Source organism: Opisthorchis viverrini (genome assembly GCF_000715545.1).
Source record: "Opisthorchis viverrini unplaced genomic scaffold opera_v5_29, whole genome shotgun sequence".
Classification (NCBI taxonomy): Eukaryota; Metazoa; Platyhelminthes; class Trematoda; order Opisthorchiida; family Opisthorchiidae; genus Opisthorchis; species Opisthorchis viverrini.
In genome coordinates, this window is record NW_008751685.1 from 647,226 (window position 1) to 669,479 (window position 22,254).

Below are 22,254 nucleotides of genomic sequence, written 5' to 3' on the forward strand. Positions count from 1 at the left end.
CAGAGGGGTGTTTAACGAAGCCATGTCTATTCGAATGCCCACTAGTGTGCGTGTCAGTCTGTGTAACTTAATGAAGACTCACCGTGATGGCTGGGACTTGTATCTGTTGAACTGCTCATACCTGAAATTGGACCAATCGGATTTGAGTAGTATGTAAGTATTTACGTATACTGATCCACGTATATATACGCTAACCGAACAAATGCCATTGAAAGCTTATTTTTCTGTCGCTCTGTCGTTTAATGAAGACTGAGGTATATTGGCTTTATGAGATCTCCACAATCATTATTCTATCTCTGGGAAAATCTGAGTACAATTCACAAGACAGGAAGATAAAAACTTTAGACTTTTGTTCTACAGACACTTGTGAATAAATCTTTCGAGTGGATTTAATAATGTGGCTCTCATGTCGGCCTAACGCTTATGTACCAAGCTTCACCAACGATAACGTGAGTGTAAAATGTCCGATTGGAAGACGGGATACTCGGTTCACGTTAGACATTACATGGCGTTCCTGTTTTGCAACCTGACATGATTCCGATGCATATATTTTGCTGTATGTTTATTCCCGGTATTGAACTAGTCTTTACATTCGAAAGACCAGATGGTTGTTCACGATGCAGCACACGAATATTCGTTATGACGTATTCACTGAGGTATTGTGAACGGCGGAGCTCAGTTGGACTTTGATTCACACAATGCATTTATTCATTACCAGAGGGGTGTTTAACGAAGCCATGTCTATTCGAATGCCCACTAGTGTGCGTGTCAGTCTGTGTAACTTGATGAAGACTCACCGTGATGGCTGGGACTTGTATCTGTTGAACTGCTCATACCTGAAATTGGACCAATCGGATTTGAGTAGTATGTAAGTATTTACGTATACTGATCCACGTATATATACGCTAACCGAACAAATGCCATTGAAAGCTTATTTTTCTGTCGCTCTGTCGTTTAATGAAGACTGAGGTATATTGGCTTTATGAGATCTCCACAATCATTATTCTATCTCTGGGAAAATCTGAGTACAATTCACGAGACAGGAGGATAAAAACCTTAGACTTTTGTTGTACAGACACTTGCGAATAAATATTTCGAGTGCATTTAATAATGTGGCTCTCATGTCGGCCTAACGCTTATGTACCAAGCTTCACCAACGATAACGTGAGTGTAAAATGTCCGATTGGAAAACGAGATACTCGGTTCACGTGAGACATACATGGCGTTCCTGTTTTGCAACCTGACATGATTCCGATGCATATATTTTGCTGTATGTTTATTCCCGGTATTGAACTAGTCTTTACATTCGAAAGACCAGATGGTTGTTCACGATGCAGCACACGAATATTCGTTATGACGTATTCACTGAGGTATTGTGAACGGCGGAGCTCAGTTGGACTTTGATTCACACAATGCATTTATTCATTACCAGAGGGGTGTTTAACGAAGCCATGTCTATTCGAATGCCCACTAGTGTGCGTGTCAGTCTGTGTAACTTAATGAAGACTCACCGTGATGGCTGGGACTTGTATCTGTTGAACTGCTGATACCTGAAATTGGACCAATCGGATTTGAGTAGTATGTAAGTATTTACGTATACTGATCCACGTATATATATACGCTAACTGAATAATGAATGTTTGTGTGTACTGGTAGCCGAGCTAATCGTGATGTTGTATTCGGAGCGCTTCATTCCATGACTAATTATTCGGTCGGTACGAATCACAAGAGTAATACTAGAGCTGACTTAAAAATGAAATCCGTTTGCTGCACTCGCAAATTTTCTTCAGATTGTTTTAGAAACGTTACTGCTTTCGAGTAGTAAGTAACACGAAGTAGGTTTGCAAGCGTGGTGGCTTGTGTGAATTTACTCTTTGATGCTCACCGTGATGTGAAGTTCCTGCGTTTGCCGAATCGTCAACGCCTGGAATTTGGAAGATATAATATTTGGATTGTAAAACGCAGTTTCAAGTCCACAAAAGGGAACTCGTATTACATCACGCGGCCTCAACTCATGTTTNTATACATTTATTTATTGATACTTCATATCATACTCCAGGAACCGGCAATGCGTCAAAATAGGCGCTTGAACTATCAAGCATTGTATCGATGTCTCTGGTAAACTTCGAGTACTGGAATTTGCAGATTGCGACTTTAAAAAATTTAGGCTTTAAGATGTTTGACATCGCATGACTGTAAAAAATACTCCAGCGAAATAACAACTGTTTACATCGGTTAGAATACGAATGTGTACTCACGCTCATACGAAGGAGAATTTTCAAGGCAGATTTAACTGGATCTCCCTCTCAATTGCTTAAAATTGCAGGCCTGCAATAGACCTCTTTGTTTTGGGGCGCTGTTGGAAGTGATTTTTTAAATTAAGTTTGTTCTTAGCCGTTTTGAAACACGGTGATGTGTTTAAGGGTGAAATCTTGCCTTGTTCTCGTTCGTGTTCAGATACAAGCGTATATCTGCTTGCGTTTAGTCTTAAATTGTTCCTGTCCATACATCTTAACCGATGTTAGCACTTGAATGTGTTTCGAGGTGATGTATAGAATGAAACTAGATGAATGTAAATAGAGAATAGTACAATACAGTATTTTCATTAAGCGAGCAAACAGACTCCTATAGCAGAACACTGTTAATTAGTGCTAAAGTGAAGCAGTTAGCAACGTAGACCGACACGATTATATTCACTACTCGTTAGTACCCCTTTTAAGCCCAAAATCATTGAAAACGTTTCACAAACAAGACACCAGAGCTAATCCAATCAGTAATTAATCTTGACAGCAAACCAATGTGTATTGACTGACGTGACAGAGGGGCTTTGGTGGTCCATTCATACGTTCCTCCGTACTCATTCAGATTTCGGGATTTATAGTTCACGGTGAAGTGGCCGAAACGTTTCTGACCTAAAATTGAAAAATCGCATGAAGCTGTGTTCAGTATGTAATTCCGACTCAAGCAGGCTTGCTAAAGTAATACATATAGATCCTTGAAGTTCTCCTAGGACACACATCGGAGTTTTTGAAATACGCAAGTCAAACTTCTCAGTGCTCACAGCCGAGTCACGCTGAATGGTTGTGAAACGCGTTGTTAGGGTGAATCAGCATTCAGTTTGTTTCTTATACATCGGTCAGCCTTCCTTCCCCAGGGAGACCTCGTCTTGAAAATTTCACGTAACTCGGAATTAATTTAGACGTTTTAATAAGCACAAACAGTTGATTACCCGACATATTGCGCCGTTCAGTGAAAATACTACATCGAAGCAGCTCACTCAACTGGCGCCCAGATTGCAGGGTACGAAAAATGCAAACGATATTTGATGAAATTAATTACCGGTCGCAAAACTGGTTCAATGTGTCATTAATTACGGTCGCAGAACTGGTTCAATGTATCCCGTTAAGCATATCACTCAAGAAGCCAATTTTATCCTAATAACCAACCAGTTGTTTATCATCAGCTCAAATGCCCACTCTGATAAAGTGCTCATTTCGTAATTATTTATCTTTATTTATTTATTCATTAGTATTTGAAGTATTTTATTTATTATTAGTTTATTTATTTATTATTTTTATTATTTTGTGCTTATTTCCAGCAAAAATGTCTTCATCTACGGATGCGGTTATTACTTTTTGAGCGGATTAGATGAAACACTCACTTCTATCTTGTTTACAAGGTGGCTACGTGGATATTTTGCCCTCACGCTAAGGGAGTTGATGACTTTCTGCAACTATGAGTATTTTCTGATGAATTTACTAAAATCCAATACGTTTCAGAGGGGTTCGGTAAACAATCGGTGGATTTATTGTTAGGCAACGTTTCGCTTTTGACACAAAAGCTTCGTCAGGCCAATTGAGTAAGTAAGTAGGTTGATTGGGTTTTAAGGCAGTCGGGGAACCAATCCGTGAGATTCCTTATGACTAGTGACGTGATCAGTGCTGGGTGTTCAGTCTGATGTCCCTGTTTGTTGATTAGTGCGATGACTAAGCTTTACGATAGATCGGTTAGGGGGGGGGGGGGTTCGTCTTTATGATGAACCCGGATTTTTTCGTCCCTGCTTCTTCAGTCTAGGACACCTTAATGGAAAATTCCTCTTGGGGTCGTTCACAGATTTCGTTCACCTGTGTTCGTCCAAGGGTGCTGGGACAATTAGTTTGGGGATGGGGGTGGGCTGGTTAATTGGATCTAACGCTACTTGGATTTTGTACTTTTAGACCCAGGCGATTTCGCTGATAACTGCACACCGCCTCGTGTCATCTCGGCTGATCTAAGACCGCTCTCCACACGTTTGCAAGTTCTACCCCCTCTATTCTATTCACACTGGGATGCTTGGCGATTTCCACCGCCTCGGCCACCAGTCGCTGTGGTGTGAATCTTAAACCCCGTCTCAGGATGTCCACATTTTCTAAATCTATCTTATGCCCAGTGTCTAGAGCATGCCCTGCCATTGCTGAATCTTTGACTAACGCTTGGTATTCCTCTGCGTTTCTCGGTGGTTTGTTAATGGAACGCTTATGCTCACCGATTCTGGTGTGCAATTCCCTGGCTGTCTGACCTATATAAACCTTCGTACAGTCGTTACATTTTATTTTGTATACACAGTTCCTAGTCCTATCAACCGGAAGGCGATCCTTCAAATGCACCAACACCGAGCGTAAAGTTTTCCCCTTCTGGAAAGCTACTCTAATGTTAGCCGTATTCAGTACCCTTCTAATGACTTCAGATGTCCCTGTTTTGTATGGAATGACCGCTGTTCCGATCCACTCCTTGTTGGGCCTTGGTGTTGGCACCAATACCCGTCTTAGTTGTCGCTTAATTAAACCCACTGGGTATCCGCCATCTTGAAGTCGCTTTTTTACCTCGAGCTGTGCTGCTCTTCGGTCGACCTCCTCTGTACACAGTGCTCTCACTCTCCTAAACATCGCTGAGGCTATGCTAGCATATACTGCTTTTGGATGTGCAGAGGAGTAGTCTAAGACCGCACCACTATCTGTTGATTTCCGGTATACAGTGGTTTTTAATTTCCCACCACTCTTGTGTGTCATGCAGTCAAGGAAAGCTAGTGTACCCGATGTGGACTCTAGCTCCATGCTAAACTTAATGTGAGGGTCCAATGTGTTCAGATGTTGAAAGAATTCGTTCACCTTAGCCCGCTTTATTACAACGAACATGTCATCTACGTAACGCCAGAACACCCTTGGTGGACACTCGAATCCGTTTAAAGCTTTCTGTTCGAAGTCTTCCATGTACATGTTGGCCAAAATCGGGGATATTGGTGATCCCATCGCCATACCTTGTTCTTGACAGTATATAATTGAGTCAAAAACAAATTGTCTGAGGTTTAGGCATAATTTTATGCCTTCAACTATCTCGTCTACGGAGAGTTGCGTTCGTTCTTGCAGCGTTGCGTCTGCCAGTAAAAGTCTTCTCGCTACTTCCACAGCGTCCGCTTTAGGGACGTTGGTATAAAACGATTTGACGTCAAAACTAGCCAGGACTTCGTCTGGCTCTATCTGAAACCCAGCTACTTTTTTGGCAAAGTCATACGAATCTTGGATGTGTGTGGGTGACTTGCCGGCAAGTGGTTTAAGGATACCTGCTAGATATCTGGCCAGCTCATGTGGTGGTGAACCTATGCCATCCACTATTGGTCTTATGGGGACATCTTCCTTGTGAATTTTCGGTAAAAATTCCAGAATCTTCGTGGAACAAGTTGAAGGCCAAACATGTCTTGGACATAAACGCTTCATTCTTCATCGTATAGCAGACCAAAAACATAAAAGTACAACCCATCTCACGCGAAAAATGAAGCTCTACTGTGCCGGAAATTTCTCTGCTATGTATCTGGGTGACGGTTTCAAGATTCCTTCCACGTAACGTCCATAAAAGTATTGCAGCCGAATTCCATGAAGCGTGTGGGTTTGTAGCATGTATTCCTGTTTAATTCATCTACCAGCATTGAGGAAATTTGTCAGAGTTCATCATTTCTCGATAGATGTTGCCGAGTTTCACTTATACTAATTTGGTAAAAATGCGCTTGATATTCCCGTTGATGCTGATGGTGATAAGGTTTCCAGGTTTTCTGGTTTTAAGTGTAAGAGGACAAACTTAAATTAACGGCATAATTCTGTCGGCATGCACCGGTTGACGTGAGCATCGCTCGAGATGAAAATAACTGAGTTATCAGGTTCCATCGATCATTTCACCGATATCCAGTACAGTATGTAAGGGTACGTGCACATTCAAATTTTCGAGTATTCTTCAGCTGTGGGTTCATAGGTCGTTTTCATCTATATAGTATGTGGTTAGACTGTGGTTAGCTGTGTTGGACCAACGGGCGTTTTCGGACAGAGCAGAAGATTGAACGTGATTGCAACACCCCTGTGAACCGCACGAAGAACTACTCCAAAACGACTGGAAAGCCATAACAGTCGCTCATGAGTTACGCGAGGCTACACTGTGGCCGTTGTCCTATCATTCAAGAACGTACATATCGGGATCGATGTGACTTGCTACAGCTCGCGGCAATGAATGATTTCGTATGAACAACTTCGCTCCACATGATACGGTCAATAAAATTTAGCTAATCAAAACGGCGCTCGTGGTCAGCTTCGTAAAATTGGATAGAGGATGTGAGTTTATTCTTCACTGCTTACCGTGATGCTCAGTTTCTGAACTTTTCAGGTAGCCAAAACCTGAAATTCGTAAGACGAAATGCTTGCGTTTTACAATATTGCGTCACACAATTTACAATTATCTAAGCGCACAAACAAGTGTGATAAATAATGTAAGCCCAATTCATATCACTCTTTGATGAAATATCGAATCATCTCGGGTCACAATCTACAAACACTTTCATCTGGGTTCAGTGTTCTAATTTCGCAGGTACCTCTGGAGCGTTTCATCGTTCCAATAATCATCAATTACATCCACGTCTGGGATGAAACTGAAATAGAACAATTTGTACTTTTCGAGATCAAACAACTAAAAAAATGCTTTGAATCGCATGTGTACTTCTGCGCCAACATCAACCGATGGAAAAGAACATATCGATTAGCAACTCGGTTTATCTGAGCATTTCTGCAGATAACTGAAAATGCACCCAAAATAAAGAATACAGTTGCCAGCAGAGAAATCGCCCATTTGTGAGACGCCTTTGAATTTTTGCCAACACGCGTGATCCGCTCTTTGAAACGTGGATTTTTACTAAACGGTTTGTGCGATAGGCAGTGTACAATTCCATATACACGTGGGAAGAAAGCCTCGAGTTGATTTCCGCTGGCCTCTGTTCACTCGTACTCAATATCAGTTGAATTTGATGGTTTGTCTCATGCCTACCATTTGAAGCTCAAAACTTGTAAACAGAAACCGATGCGTGGTTGCGATTCAAACAACCAATGTTGCTCTTATTTTCGTGATGTTCTGGTCAAAACAGAAAGTTTCTGAGTGAAAAATTCTTCAGTACGACCAAAACCGAATTGACTGTGATAAGAAACTAGGAAAATTATCTCTCGACTACATACATGTCAAAAAAACTTGACACGATCTCGATGCTTTTTATGATGTGTTCTGTGTCTGCTTCATTAACTTTACGTGGAACCGAACTATCAGATACTTTTTTGCGCAGATCAGATATCCTAGGTAACAGTGTTAGGGGAGAAATAGTGAGATGACATAAGCGACAAAACTCATTTGTAGTCCAATTCACGTGATGCTTCCATTTGTTGACTACACAATCGGGGATTCAATAGGATTCAATATGTATTTAACTTCCTACTCGTTCCCTGTTTGTGGTTGCGCGATTCAGTAGATGGTCACCACAATGCTTTGCACCCGCATCTTTTTAACCAGTCAGACCTGAAATTGGGCATATAAGATTTTGAGATATTTGGTTGGCGTTTGACCAATAATTACCCGTTTCAACCAGTTATGCCCAGGAGATATGTAATATATACCGTGAGGTCGCTATGGAACATATCTTGCTGCATTTATTACTCGAATGTGGTTGGTGCGATCTTTACGGCCTTCGCAGGTGAAGTTGCTGCGTCATTGAGTGCAAGGGGGTGAAGGTGAAACGGTGCCACATTTTCTCTACCGCAGGAAATGTTGTTCACACCGTCGACGAATCAGCCTAAGTCTAGCAGCCTTGTTTAACTCAAGCAGAAATAGATAGATGGATAGATGATAGATAGATAGATAGATAGATAGATAGATAGATAGATAGATAGATAGATAGATAGATAGATAGATAGATAGATAGATAAATAGATAGATAGATAGATAGATAGATAGATAGATAGATAGATAGATAGATAGATAGATAGATAGATAGATAGATAGATAGATAGATAGATAGATAGATAGATAGATAGATAGATAGATAGATAGATAGATAGATAGATAGATAGATAGATAGATAGATAGATAGATAGATAGATAGATAGATAGATAGATAGATAGATAGATAGATAGATAGATAGATAGATAGATAGATAGATAGATAGATAGATAGATAGATAGATAGATAGATAGATAGATAGATAGATAGATAGATAGATAGATAGATAGATAGATAGATAGATAGATAGATAGATAGATAGATAGATAGATAGATAGATAGATAGATAGATAGATAGATAGATAGATAGATAGATAGATAGATAGATAGATAGATAGATAGATAGATAGATAGATAGATAGATAGATAGATAGATAGATAGATAGATAGATAGATAGATAGATAGATAGATAGATAGATAGATAGATAGATAGATAGATAGATAGATAGATAGATAGATAGATAGATAGATAGATAGATAGATAGATAGATAGATAGATAGATAGATAGATAGATAGATAGATAGATAGATAGATAGATAGATAGATAGATAGATAGATAGATAGATAGATAGATAGATAGATAGATAGATAGATAGATAGATAGATAGATAGATAGATAGATAGATAGATAGATAGATAGATAGATAGATAGATAGATAGATAGATAGATAGATAGATAGATAGATAGATAGATAGATAGATAGATAGATAGATAGATAGATAGATAGATAGATAGATAGATAGATAGATAGATAGATAGATAGATAGATAGATAGATAGATAGATAGATAGATAGATAGATAGATAGATAGATAGATAGATAGATAGATAGATAGATAGATAGATAGATAGATAGATAGATAGATAGATAGATAGATAGATAGATAGATAGATAGATAGATAGATAGATAGATAGATAGATAGATAGATAGATAGATAGATAGATAGATAGATAGATAGATAGATAGATAGATAGATAGATAGATAGATAGATAGATAGATAGATAGATAGATAGATAGATAGATAGATAGATAGATAGATAGATAGATAGATAGATAGATAGATAGATAGATAGATAGATAGATAGATAGATAGATAGATAGATAGATAGATAGATAGATAGATAGATAGATAGATAGATAGATAGATAGATAGATAGATAGATAGATAGATAGATAGATAGATAGATAGATAGATAGATAGATAGATAGATAGATAGATAGATAGATAGATAGATAGATAGATAGATAGATAGATAGATAGATAGATAGATAGATAGATAGATAGATAGATAGATAGATAGATAGATAGATTAGGATAGTGACCTCACTGACCTCCTTGAAATACCTCATCTGGCTAATCTGATGTATGCACCACATCATGCGGTAATCCATAGACCATTACTTCGTTTACTATTAGTTTAGCTCTCTGCTAAAATGAAATCAGCCACCTACGCTAACTCAACAAATCGGACGAATTAACCTGGTACCTAAGCGGTTGTGAAACTCGCAATGCGTTTTGTTCAACATTAGTTGGTATTTCATTTTTATGCCGATTAGGAAACACACACGTTTCTGAAAGCAATGAATCTTATCGGTTGGACAGACTATACTACACAAGTAGCGCCGAGTGTATCAGTTCCCCTGGACTGACCGGATGCTCTCAACTCTCGCCGTGCACTGAATTTTTACGCCCATCCCACATTCGCAGACTGATTCCACAACTGTCAACCAATTACGAAGGTTCGAAGGGAAATTTTGTAGGTGTTCCTGAACAATCTGTCGTATTTCTCTCTTAATCTTCCAGTCCTAGTAACGTTGGTAGCTCCACTCCCCAAAATGCGGCTTCGTTCGCTTTCTCGCTCCTCCAACGTCTCTGGGAATCGTGAGTGGTCGCGGCAAAGGCGGTAAAACTCGGGTCAAGGCAAAGATCAGGTCGTCCCCGGCGAACCTCCGATTCCCCGTTGACCGTGTGCATCGTCTACTGAGCAAGAGCGATTATGCTGGTGCCCAAACGCAGTTGGGTGCAGTTCTGGAATACCTCACTGATGAGGTCTTGGAACATGACCGGATATATGTCTCACGTTTCAACATCCTTTATAAGAAGTTAGTTCGCTCGTTTCTAATGCCGCGCCAGGACGTCATGTTTGAAATCAGTATTGTATTCTAAAGCAGATCATCTCACTGAGAATACCAAATGTTTTGTGTTCGCCATCCCTCTGATTTCCGAAGCACAACTATTTCAACCTGAGGCTTTTTTTAGCTCAGTCAGTATGAAATCATCAAGCGTGTGTATACCAACGGCTTTACCGACGGCGACCATGCATTCTCTATATGCGATATAAAGCAAACAGAGAGAGAGGGAGTCTACTTGGTGTTGTTTCGTTTTGACTTACTGACCGCAATAGGTCACATCAGATCATGCAATTTTGACTATTCTCCGGTCATCCATCTGTCAAGTGTTGTCAGTCGGGTTGTAAACCAATAAAGGTCGGCATACATGCTAGCTACTTCTAACTCAACGTCCGTGTTGACCCAGCTTGGATCCGACCAAAGTGTATGACACTTGAACCCCAATAGAATAAGACCAAATCTGTCTAGTCCACATCTGACTTTAAGTGACTAATTTTTAATCAAGCATAAATGGCTTATTGCTGAATATAATTGAGAATCAACTGCCTCCAATACTGCGCCGAGACAAATTAAAACAGAGTGTGTTGAAACAAAGGCAAATAACGTTGACTGAAAAGTTCACCATCCACGACGTTTAAAACGTGTTTCTCATCACCAGTGTAATCAAAGTTAGAGGCAGCTGCCACAGCAACATGGTTTGTAACACCATTATTGTGTGAGCCCCTCGGGAATGTTGAGACATACGATGCTTCTGAGCGTTAGTTGAATCAAGCTTTTTCTCCAAATCAAATACAGACTCTTTCACGTACATGATATTTTGTGTTGAGAGAACGCTGTCCTACACTCTGGTACATGAGAACTTCGTAATTCGCGCTCCATGTTACGCAGTCCGAAGCTTGTATAAACTACGGTCGACGTTTGATCTCCAATTTACTCAAGGTCAGGTGTGGAATCAGTCAAGTGAAAAGCACCAGCACTATGCCGCTAAACTCACCTAAACCTATTCAACCAGTTGCCCATAACTCTGTGCATCAAATGACCGGTTACCATGCCTTTCGTTGCTAAACACAGCTCATCAAAACGAAACTCTTGGTATTCTAGTCAAACCAAATATCTCGACAGATGCTTCGAGCTTTTTGAGTGGAAAACCAGGCTGTCCGAAAGTACAGTGGTGTGAGACAAGTATATTGAGAACTCATGAAAACCTTTCAATAGAAGAACACCCTATAGTGATGAAATGACGGCCATAGTTGAGCTAACAGCCACTGGAGAAATACCACACCATATGATGTGATCCGATTTTCAGTTAGTTCGTGTGCCACCAAACAGAATTTTAGACGGAGATCGTGTGTTCTAATGATAAATTGGTGGTGACCAGAAGAGATTGTATTTCTGGAAGCACTACGGATAGGTTTGACTGATTCCCATGATGTCTGATAGCCGAACAATCAAGAAGGGTTACCACCAGAGGTCCACGGCATGGAATGTGTCCCTATTAGTTTACTATGCAGTGCTTCTTCAGTTGTTCAGTGAATGAACAGGATTTCAAACCTCCTAACTAGAAGGTTTTGGAATGTAGCCACCGAATTTTGGGTAACTGGTGGTCAGTCGTTGGACATTTGCGAGCACTCTAAATCAGCCCTACAGAACTCGATTTCGGGTTGGAAACGCCATTGCCAAGGAGTGACAGGACACTACCCAGCATCGTTTGAGGACAGTCATTGATGCCACCAAGTCAGGAATCATGAACGAAATTCCAACTGAGGCAAAGTAGATAAAGAACTTTTAGAGAGCAATATTTTTGGTGTGACTTTTGACGGTTGGCACACGGATGCATCATGTATTTGTTGAATCCGGTTTAACAAAGTTTGCTAAAAACTCTTTGACAGCTCACGACCGGTTTTGTCCTTCTTGGGACTTATCAGGTAGGTGCAGTTCCCGAGTTTCCGTCAACCTTATGTTCTACTTGAACCCAAAATGAGTTCGTTTGTTCTGAAGTCAATTATTTCGAGCTTCTTCAGCCACCTGTGGGAATGCATCCTGGATTGCTGCAGCATACCAGGCTGTGTAGTTACGAACAGAAGGCGATTGAGTTTATTTCAGCCACCAGTTAGAGGACAAATCCTACTGCGTGAATATCAATATATCAACTAGAGTGAAGCTTCAGGAAAGTGAATAATACATGAGTAGATATCATCACTGCACCAAAGTGAACTGTTTAAACTGTTATTTGTGGGATACAGGGGTTCACTCATTTATATCCATGGATTTTGGAAGCCCCACAAACTACAGTATAAACTGGGGTATCGTTTGGGCAATAAGAACCCCACTGTCACAAAACAGAGGATGTTCAAGACATAAAACATAGCTTGTACTCGCTGGCGCTACATGGCATTCCCTGAGGTGCGAATTGAACGTTTACAAATGTAGCACGTCATATGCAGCTGACAAAATTTAGCAATTGATGAGGTCGCATTCGGCAATGGGTTTTGTGTCAAACAGTAGCTCAACGTGATCCCAGACGTTACTAAAGCGTCTTTCTAATGAAACCCACGAAAGGCGACACCGAACTTGAGCTGTGGAAAACGACTTTGGAATCCTAGGAAAAACGTGCTGCTATAGAATCTCAGTCCGCCAATTGCCGAAATGTCAAGCGTTGCTGATATCTTCATCCTCAGCTTTGATTGAGCTTCGTGTTTCGTTTTGTTTCACGTGCAAATGCTGCCATCTAAAACCTTAGGTTCTCAACTGAGGCCAGTAATCATTTAGGTATTCTTTGGAGAAGCAAGCGACGCATAGGTTCGTATGCTTCCATTTTTGAAACAAGCGTTGTCAGTGGGGTTACCATACAACAAAGGTCTCCAAAAACGATACCTACCCCTAACCCCTAAAGTAGAAGCTGCCGAGAAAAGAGAACAGTTTCTCATGTGGTCTCAAACGCACTCAGTGCATACGCTGAAGATATGTGTAGCTTATGGGTAGAGTAGAACATCTCCGAGATATGTATGAGATCCGGATTGCATATGTATCATATCCACAAAACTATTGTAGCTGAGATCAGGGGTCCACACTGGCATACAGCATTTGCTTGTATTACACGTACCTACCCGAAATTGGGCGATCTGATTAAAATTCGTCATTGCGTCATAGTTAATGACGAATTTTGTGCCCACTTTTGCTGTGAAGGGACTTCTCTTTCCCCAGCGTTTCAAGTGTATGCGCTTCGAGAATTGCACAGTACCGAAATGCTTCGATACCATGAACATGTGATTAGAGAAGTGTGATTTTGTGGCTACCATATATCACCTTTAATTTCTGTTTTAATTCATCATAGTGGACACGGAGCGCGTGCATATTCAGCGATTTCGCGTGCTATTCTCAGTGATATGCATAGCATACCGGTGGTAGACACGACGAACGGAAAAGACACCATCCCACTGAGAGCCACAACAGCTCATGAGGGCGATGGAATTTGTGCACAGATTACTACTTTGATGATGTCACGCGTCTGGAGCTTTTGAATATTTCTTTGCGCCAACAAACTTTCGTCATGAGAGCTATTAATAAAACGCCCCAATTGAGTCGATGATGGTATATATATATACTGGTCAAGGAGATCTAACCAACTGAGACATTTGTGGTAATTGGTGCATATTCTTCAATGCTTACTTACCGTGCTGTTCAGTGCCCGCACTTTCCAGACCGCCCGAACCTGCGATTCAGAAGACAAAACGCTTGAGTGGTAAGTTAGCCTATACATGTAAACTAAATTACGCATATGCAAAGGGGTTGTGTTAATTCTCGTATCCCCAAGTAGTGGCACACTGTTGAAAAACTGAGTCACTCCGGATTCAATTTTTCGGATCCGAGATGTCAGTCGCGTAACAGACTTAGCAAACATCAAGAACGGTACCGGGGTTTGGGATGAATTTAGAGCAAAACCATCTGTAGTGGATGTTGAGATAGACCAATTCAGATACCGAAAATTGTTGATTATACGAGAATCAAAGTGAACTTATGCGGCAACATCCATCTACGAATTACACTGCAAGCATTTGCATTTGAAACATTCGCATATATAATTGGATATCACCGTAGAATTCCAAGCATTATAGCCTTGCTCAAAATCTCACCGTACTCAGTCAGTGTTCAACCCCCCCCCCCCAAATGGCAAAGAAACTCAGATCTAGTCTAGGAGACGTAGCTTTTTAATAAACGCTTCGTGTTACAAAAAAGACACTGTTCAGGATAATGGAGAAAAGTTGATTTGGGAGCGGTTACCACTGGAACCGAATTGTGCTGCTTTGTAGTCTTACGGACCCAACTTCACTTCAACTAGACATCGTGCTAATTGTCAATTTTTGCGTGTGGAATATTGGGTGCAGCAATTAGAGCGTGAATATAGTTTGAGAGGCGAACAGGAATGAATGACGGGGAACGATCATTGAGAGTGTAGTGTTATGACCCAGTCCCGGTTAGCGATGCACTCACATTGGTTACGAACGACTCTCGGCTCAGCGTAGTTTTACTGTCGTCTCGCAGAAAGACATCAAGACTTATAATTGTTTCTTTATATTCGAGATTTTCAAAACTGCTTTTTTTTGAATGAACGAAATTACTACAGTATGAATATGAGCAAACCAACTGTGGTAATTTCAAGCTCTCTCAAGTAACCAACATGAGTGTAGTGTCTGTACTTGACTTCTCTGTTAATTCGTTTAACAAGATATTCTTTACACACACCGGATATCCTGGCGGACCTCCTCAGGGTAACCGGCCAGGTCGGTTTGGTGTACGAGCTACGTAGTGAACTTGCCCATTTGACCGATGGGTGTTTTATGGATGCTTTTTTATTTTATTCTTTACACTCATGGTGTTATACCGCGTAATCCGATGAATGCATGGCGTGATGCATTGAACCTACTCATTTTGAAATGTTCAAATCACAAGATGAAGAAGTTCGATTGTGCAATGATTAACTGAACCGGCGTCACATTCCTTTTTCCAATTAAACCTCTTGGAGCTAAATTCTGTTGGGGACTCCAAACGCCTCAGATTAATTAAAGTTGAAATCTCACTGGAAAATAAGTGAAGCGATGCGTTATCTATTAAAATTAGTACAAAATCATCAGAGCGGTTGACCTCACCCTTGCTTGGAGTGCAAAAGTGTAGGTTTGTGTTGGAATCTAGAAGCATGTTTCAGTAGGGTTACCGGTTATATCAAATTGTATGTACTTGACTTCGTTCGCGCCCAGCCGCACTTGAACTGAACGGTGTACTATATGTCTACTGCTTGCTATTTACTTTTCTATTTAGTGAAGTCGCGTGGTCAGATATTTCGAACGAGTTCCCATATGTAACGACATCAGGAAAAATTAGTGCGCTGGCACGCATGATAAAACACAATTTCTTATGGATGATCTGCAAGACGGGTTTTTGTGTGCAGTTTTTTCATTAGTCTAAACTCGCTCCAGCTTCGGGCTGCATAGTGCGATGAAAAATTGACGAAATCCAGTTGTGCCGTGAGGAGCATTCCACGTTTACGGGGCTTGGAGAATACGCTCGCGAAAGTCACGCGATTTCGGCACTAGCCAGCCAGTATTATTTTGGATGAGTGCTTCTTTAGGGCAACAGTGTTTCGTCTGCCAAATTAACTAAACTACATAAAGGCATACATATCTTGTGCACAACGAACAAGTCCAAACGAATCCGGACTATAAATGACAGCACTGGTTGTTTTGATGGCTGACAGCCATCAAACTGCAAATTTCGACCTAGTCCGCTCAAAGAAAGATGTGCTATAACTCTAAGTTTTTAATAAATTGTCACCTTGCACCTGGCGCAAGTGAGAACCGTCTCGCGTCACACGATGTCTCAAATTTGTCTATAGTAAATATCATTCGTTTGTCCATTTCTCGGAATTTTGAGTGCAGATTCGATACACAGGTTGGATGTTTCAAATCAAATCCAGAAGCCTGGTGGCACTCGTTTGCATTGTGTTGTCCTGTCTTGTTTACGTTCTATTCACCGACATGTGTTGCCATGCTTGCGACCGAGCAACAGGATGACTGAGTGCATATCAAGTGATAAAGTGACCTCTACAAGGGGAGTCCCAGCTGCGATATCGAATTGATATTTAGTGTAGCTATCTGGGTACTCCCTCCGTTTGCATTTGTCTGAAGAAAATGGCGATTAAGAGATACATCTTTGGTTTGTTCGTTTCGTCCGCAAGCTAACTCCAGAAAGATATAGTGCTCAAATTTTTCGAATGGAAAGCATATCACCGAAGTCTTTCATACTTTTCTTCACTATCTGGTTACTGATTGATTTTTTCGCTAATTTCTCTTCAGTGGTAAACCACGTGATTTGATAATATTTGCGCAGACATGATATCGTGTGTAACGGTGTGGAGAGTCAACGTGTACGATAAAGCAAAGGTAGAACAGGGTGGACAACAAAAAACATTGCACATGGGCACATTTGTTGAATGGGGTTTTTATTGAGTGTACGTTTATACAATTTCATGCTATTTAAAGTTTCAGGCTGTATAATTTAGTAGAGACCTATCATGATGCTTTGAATCTGAAAGTTGTGAACCGCTGAGGCCTTAAATTGAACCGATTGAGTAGTGTGGTGTTTAATTGGTAATGCGCGTGAAAAATGGTAACATACCTCTTAGTTCGTCAGATTTACATAACTCTCTGATATCACCATGGGACAAAAATTTGGCGTTTCATACACGTACGCTATTATCTTGCCCCTCAGGAACTGCGGTTTCGACGAAGATGTGACCCGGTGTCTAATTGAACACTTTGACTTCCTCCAATGTCTAAACGCACGCACACGCTTTCTGAGAGCTATTCTCGTCCATATGTTGAAGTACACAATACATAACTTCAGCATTGTCTTGCACCCAATCCATCGGTCGCGCAGAGTACTGCCTCGAACATTTGAATAAACGCGTCTTCAAATTACGCTCATGCTTGAAATGAACGAGCGCGAAACGAGGAGAATTTTAGGTAAATTTCATGGAAGTAACGGTCTTAAAACCGTGTTTCATATTGTCCTCTGTCTGTCATTCAAAAATCTACAAACGACGCGTTTTTTCACATTGGAGAGACATAGCTGACTGTCAACAAATACGATTGTAAATCACAAATTCCGAATGAAACTCTCTCCGAAATTCGGTTAGGTTGTGTGAGATGTATTTAGTCGATAATTAAATTTTAGTGGCACTGTTCTCTCACAATTCATACGTAGTGATTGAAATTTGCACTGTGCATCACGAAAAATCGTGAACAAGGCCCAATATTTCTTTCCAACATGCAGTGTGAATATCAGTGCTCTAGAATAACGGTTCCTAAAAGTGTAGTTGGAACTAGGTCAACCATGTTTTGCTCTAGCATTGCTTATTGACCGCAGTGTGCCATAAAATTTTGCTTACTACCTGATCATCAATCGGATGCGTGTTGTGAAGTCTATGATTGAACAATAGTGGCTTACGTTTTTATCAGTCAGGTCACAAAACATCGACGATGGTTAACCTCACCCGACCGTAAATGTACGTGAAAAGTTGACCTGGAGAACTCAATGACCCCAAAGAATTGAAACAAAAACAAGTTAGGCCTCATTGTATGAAAGCTAAAAACCAACAGAAGCAATCTGTTTCAAAACTGACCACACGGATGCTACAAACCTCCTCTGTTCCGGGGGTACTTCTCTCAAGGATTCCGACATTCTGAATGCGCTTTGATCAGTTTATATTTTTTTGTAAGCGTAGCAGAACACTAGTTCTTCTTAAAAGAACGTGTCATTTTTCAGAGTCCTCTTCACTTGATTGCAAAACGTGCACTATTCAATTGGCGCACAATTTGTCAAAATATCGAGATGACCGATCCTCTCGGTTTTCTATTGCCACTTCTTCCAAACCCAAACATCATGTGGATTTTTTTTAAATTCAAAAAGCCCGGTGGAATAAGGTTTTGTAATGTAAAGTTTCGGTTGCCTCTGGTCAACCCTTGTCAAGTGTTCCTGCAATCTGTGTGTGTTGCTCCATCAAGGCATGACCTGTCCGTCGTGGAATGATGGTGACCTATCCATCAAAGCTTACATGTTGAACTTTCTTTACAGTCCTGGTTAGAAAGACACCAAGTCCTTGTCTTCGGTCGTTTGTCATTTTTCCTTGTAAAAATTCTACAATATATTTGCTTTTTTTCAGTGATCGTTCATCTTCATATAGGAATATCCTCCTTGGATAGTTGTGCTGACGGCCGGATACAAACAGTTTATTCCCCATTTGCGTTATCAATAGCTGAACCAGATACTTTGACATTTATTGTTTCGCTTTTTGTCTTCAGAAAATAGCAGCTATATTATGTCAGTGCATGCAAGTAAAAACGAGTTTCCAGGTCACATTGGCGTCATACTGAATTGCAAGCGATCTGCGCTCAAAATGCCATTTTCAGCATTAAAATACAGAGCGCGGTCCACAGTGAAACAATGGTTTTCATAAAGGAAACTACTCACAAGTTTGCTGAAAACTCTTCAACAGCCCACGACCGGTTTCGCCCTTCTTGAGGCTCATCAGGTAGGCGCTGTCCCCTAGTTGCAAATGAGTGCATTTTTTGAAAACAATTCAATTTGGGTTCAAGGAAAACATAAGGTTAACGGAAACTCGGGGACTGCGCTTACCTAATGAGCCCCAAGAAGAGCGAAACAGATTGTGAGCTGTTGAGCAGTTTTCAGCAACCTTGTGAGTAGTTTCCCTTATGAAAATATACTGCGGTATCTCGAATATCGTGCCAACTGAATCGTGAGGTGGCCTGTATGCAGCACATTCTGTTGTAGAATATCATAAACGAGAGATCCAGTTGAGTCACACGTGAAAACCAAATTGATTTGCAAAATGAATGTATTTCTCGGAAACAATGGTTTATTGAATGAGCCACGTATGCCACACAGTTGCCCTAACCAATTCAGTAACTTCGTGTGGCGTAGCTGTCAGCCAGGTCACAAAACAATGACGTTGCTCAGAACGGATGGCTGACCTTACCCAAGTACCTACGACCACGTTCATTTGACCTGCAGAGCTAAACGACCCCAACGGCTGAAACCTAAATGGGTCAGGATCTATGATCAGTGAAGGCCGATGGAATGATACCAAACCAGTCAGTTCCATGCACGACTGTGATGAATTAATTATCCAGCGGGGACAGAAAATGCAAGGGATACTAAAAATGATCCAGGTTCGAAATCCGGTTATTATATCTGCAACCAACTGCAGCAGTACACCTCCCTAAGAGTAATGCTCAAACAGTTAATGTAATCCAGGAATAAAATGGCCTCTAGACGAAATGTTTTACAATATATTTATGGTCAGGTGAACAAAGTTGTGGATGAAAAGGCAATCACCCCTTCGGGGAACGTATTTTCGCTGGCATAAAATTATCTATTGTGAAGTATCCATCGTATGACAACCTGATCTGGTATAAGTAGTGGGTTATCCTGACCATTCTGCTTTCATCTGTCCATTTTGCACGCACCTATCAGTAAAAGAATTATCTGTGGTATAGATCCGTTGTTAAACGATTACACACAGATATTTTTCACGGAGAGATCGATATCGATGGGTGCAGTAACATTTGTCGCTGGAATCTATAAAGTAGCTCGTGTTCAGAAATCTCAGGAATGATTGGCAGGGTGAATTATTACGCCTCTTGTATGTTGCCAAAATAACCGTCACTTTAACATCCGTTATTGTCTTCATCAAAATTACCGTTTTTCTCATCACTCGGTTAAGCATCAACTGCGTTTCTAGAAGCAGTGACGGCAACATCAATAACGTCTGCTGCATTTGAAGTAGGGTCACCGAAACCACCCAGTTTCGCCCTTCTTGGGACTTATCAGGTGGGCACGGTCCTCGGGTTTCCGTCAACCTTATGTTCTACTTGAAACTAAATTACACGAAATTAGCGAATATACACTCATTTGCAAACTAATTTGGTTCTTTCGAGAGACTCACCTGGAACCCAGCTGAATCTCTCGTTTATGATGTTCTCAGGCAACTGAATGTGCTGCACCAGGCCGCCTCATGTTTCAGTCGCTACGATATTTGAAATATCGCGATACATGTATATCTTTGTAATGTACTACTCATAAGGTTGCTGAAAATCCATCGACAGCCCACGACCGGTTTCGCCCTTCTTGAGGCTCATCAGGTAGGCGCAGTCCCCGAGTTTCCCTCAACCTTCACAAAACTTGATTTATACACTCGCATGCGTCACACTTGGTTTTGATGGGGTTTCAGGTGAGTCCTTTGCGTGTGCAAATGAGTGTGCGAGTCAGTCTGTGGTTGTTTTTATTTTCAGGTTGGTTGGGAGCGTTCTTCACCAATATCCGTTTTATCGTCAGTGTGTAGGAACTCCGTTTTGCCTCGTAATTTGTGAGCACGTCACTGTGCATTCCTTAAGGATCTTGTTATTTCGGGGATTTGTCTACATACCTAGTCCATCAAGTGGTGACCTCCTTTCGGTGTTCAAACTGGTTGAATGGCTGGCTAGCACCTTTTCCGGCGGGGAAAGTCCTGATGAACCCAAAGGCTGCGAAATTCTACTTCTATCAGATAACTTGTATCCTGTCACTTAGACGGTTGCCACTTGTTTGCGCGGTAATCAACTTATTCATAATTATTCTTTTTCTTTGAAATGTCGGATGATGCCTTGACCACGTTCGATCGACGAACTCTCATGAAGCTCGTTTTATACACAGCATGCTATTCTGCATAAAAAAACAAGCCAATAGGTATTGTTTGGCCGTTATCAGACTATCCATCGACTTCCATAATGCTTAAGTATCTGTATCCTATCTATTCGACCTGATACTACCACTGTAATGGTGGATACTACTGATGAGGCATGCGGGTAGTGTCTTCTCATAAATTCGCTTCACGTCTTTTGGAAAGTGAGCTCTATTACGGAATTTCTGGAGTCGCTTTGTAGCATTTGCTGGCATTTGAGTACCAGTCAATCGATATTCAGGAAAGTTCAGGAATACGCGCTCAAGGAGAAGATGAACAGTCAGTTTTGTAAACAAGATGCATATGAGAGTTTTCCTCTCCTGTCCCATAGTCTGTAACTGTTCATTTGGCAATTTCTAATAACCAACTCCGCATCGGAGGCCTTCTTCCTTTCATAAGGAGTAAGAGTTCCGGTAATCAACGTGTACAGGAGCTCGAACATGCGAACTGGATCTCGTGCAGCTGAAATAGGTTTGCCAATAACCTCCTTCCCACTGATATAGCAACTCAGCGGCAAGACTGCATCCCGGTTTTTGAACTTCTCGCCTAGCTTCGTGATGAGATGCCAATCAAGGAGACGTCTTCCATGCGCGTTGATGATAACTGCCTGAGTGGTGAAGAGGTGTTTTTAAACCAGAGGTCGAATAGCTCAGCATCCACTAGGTATAACTATTTCGGTACAATGTCAAAGGCTACTACCGTTGAGACGCAGTTTAAGCATTCAGCCAGTTAGATGGAGGACCGGTGAGTGAGGAAGCGGAGCAGTGAGAAGTAGAGCTGCTTCTCTATCTTGCTTTTTGTTTTGTCTTGTTTGCGAACTTCTGGGCTGGGATTTAATCTGTTCGTCGTACCGAGAAAATCGCTCAAACATTGCAAGTGAAATCCGTTTCGCAATCAAGTGTGTTGTTGGTACGTCCGCGTTTTCCTACCATATCCTTGTGAAAACAATGCAACAGCTCCGTACACACCAACCCGGACGGCCA

General features: G+C 41.0%; 2 protein-coding genes across 2 annotated transcripts in view; both read right to left on the reverse strand.

Annotated features, from left to right (window-relative positions):
• T265_02384 (hypothetical protein) overlaps nucleotides 1-2,861 on the reverse strand; it is a gene marked incomplete at both ends in the record, with an annotated part of 28,813 nt that extends 25,952 nt beyond the window's left edge. Inside the window, 3 exons of the mRNA XM_009166617.1 lie at nucleotides 1,512-1,550; nucleotides 1,886-1,924; nucleotides 2,814-2,861. Of these exons, the coding sequence (XP_009164881.1) occupies nucleotides 1,512-1,550; nucleotides 1,886-1,924; nucleotides 2,814-2,861 (126 nt within the window). The remainder of the gene's footprint in view (nucleotides 1-1,511; nucleotides 1,551-1,885; nucleotides 1,925-2,813) is intronic.
• A 4,208-nt stretch (nucleotides 2,862-7,069) lies between these two features.
• Nucleotides 7,070-22,254, reverse strand: part of T265_02385 (hypothetical protein) — a gene marked incomplete at both ends in the record, with an annotated part of 44,978 nt that continues 29,793 nt past the window's right edge. Inside the window, 3 exons of the mRNA XM_009166618.1 lie at nucleotides 7,070-7,093; nucleotides 14,150-14,188; nucleotides 21,636-21,878. Of these exons, the coding sequence (XP_009164882.1) occupies nucleotides 7,070-7,093; nucleotides 14,150-14,188; nucleotides 21,636-21,878 (306 nt within the window). The remainder of the gene's footprint in view (nucleotides 7,094-14,149; nucleotides 14,189-21,635; nucleotides 21,879-22,254) is intronic.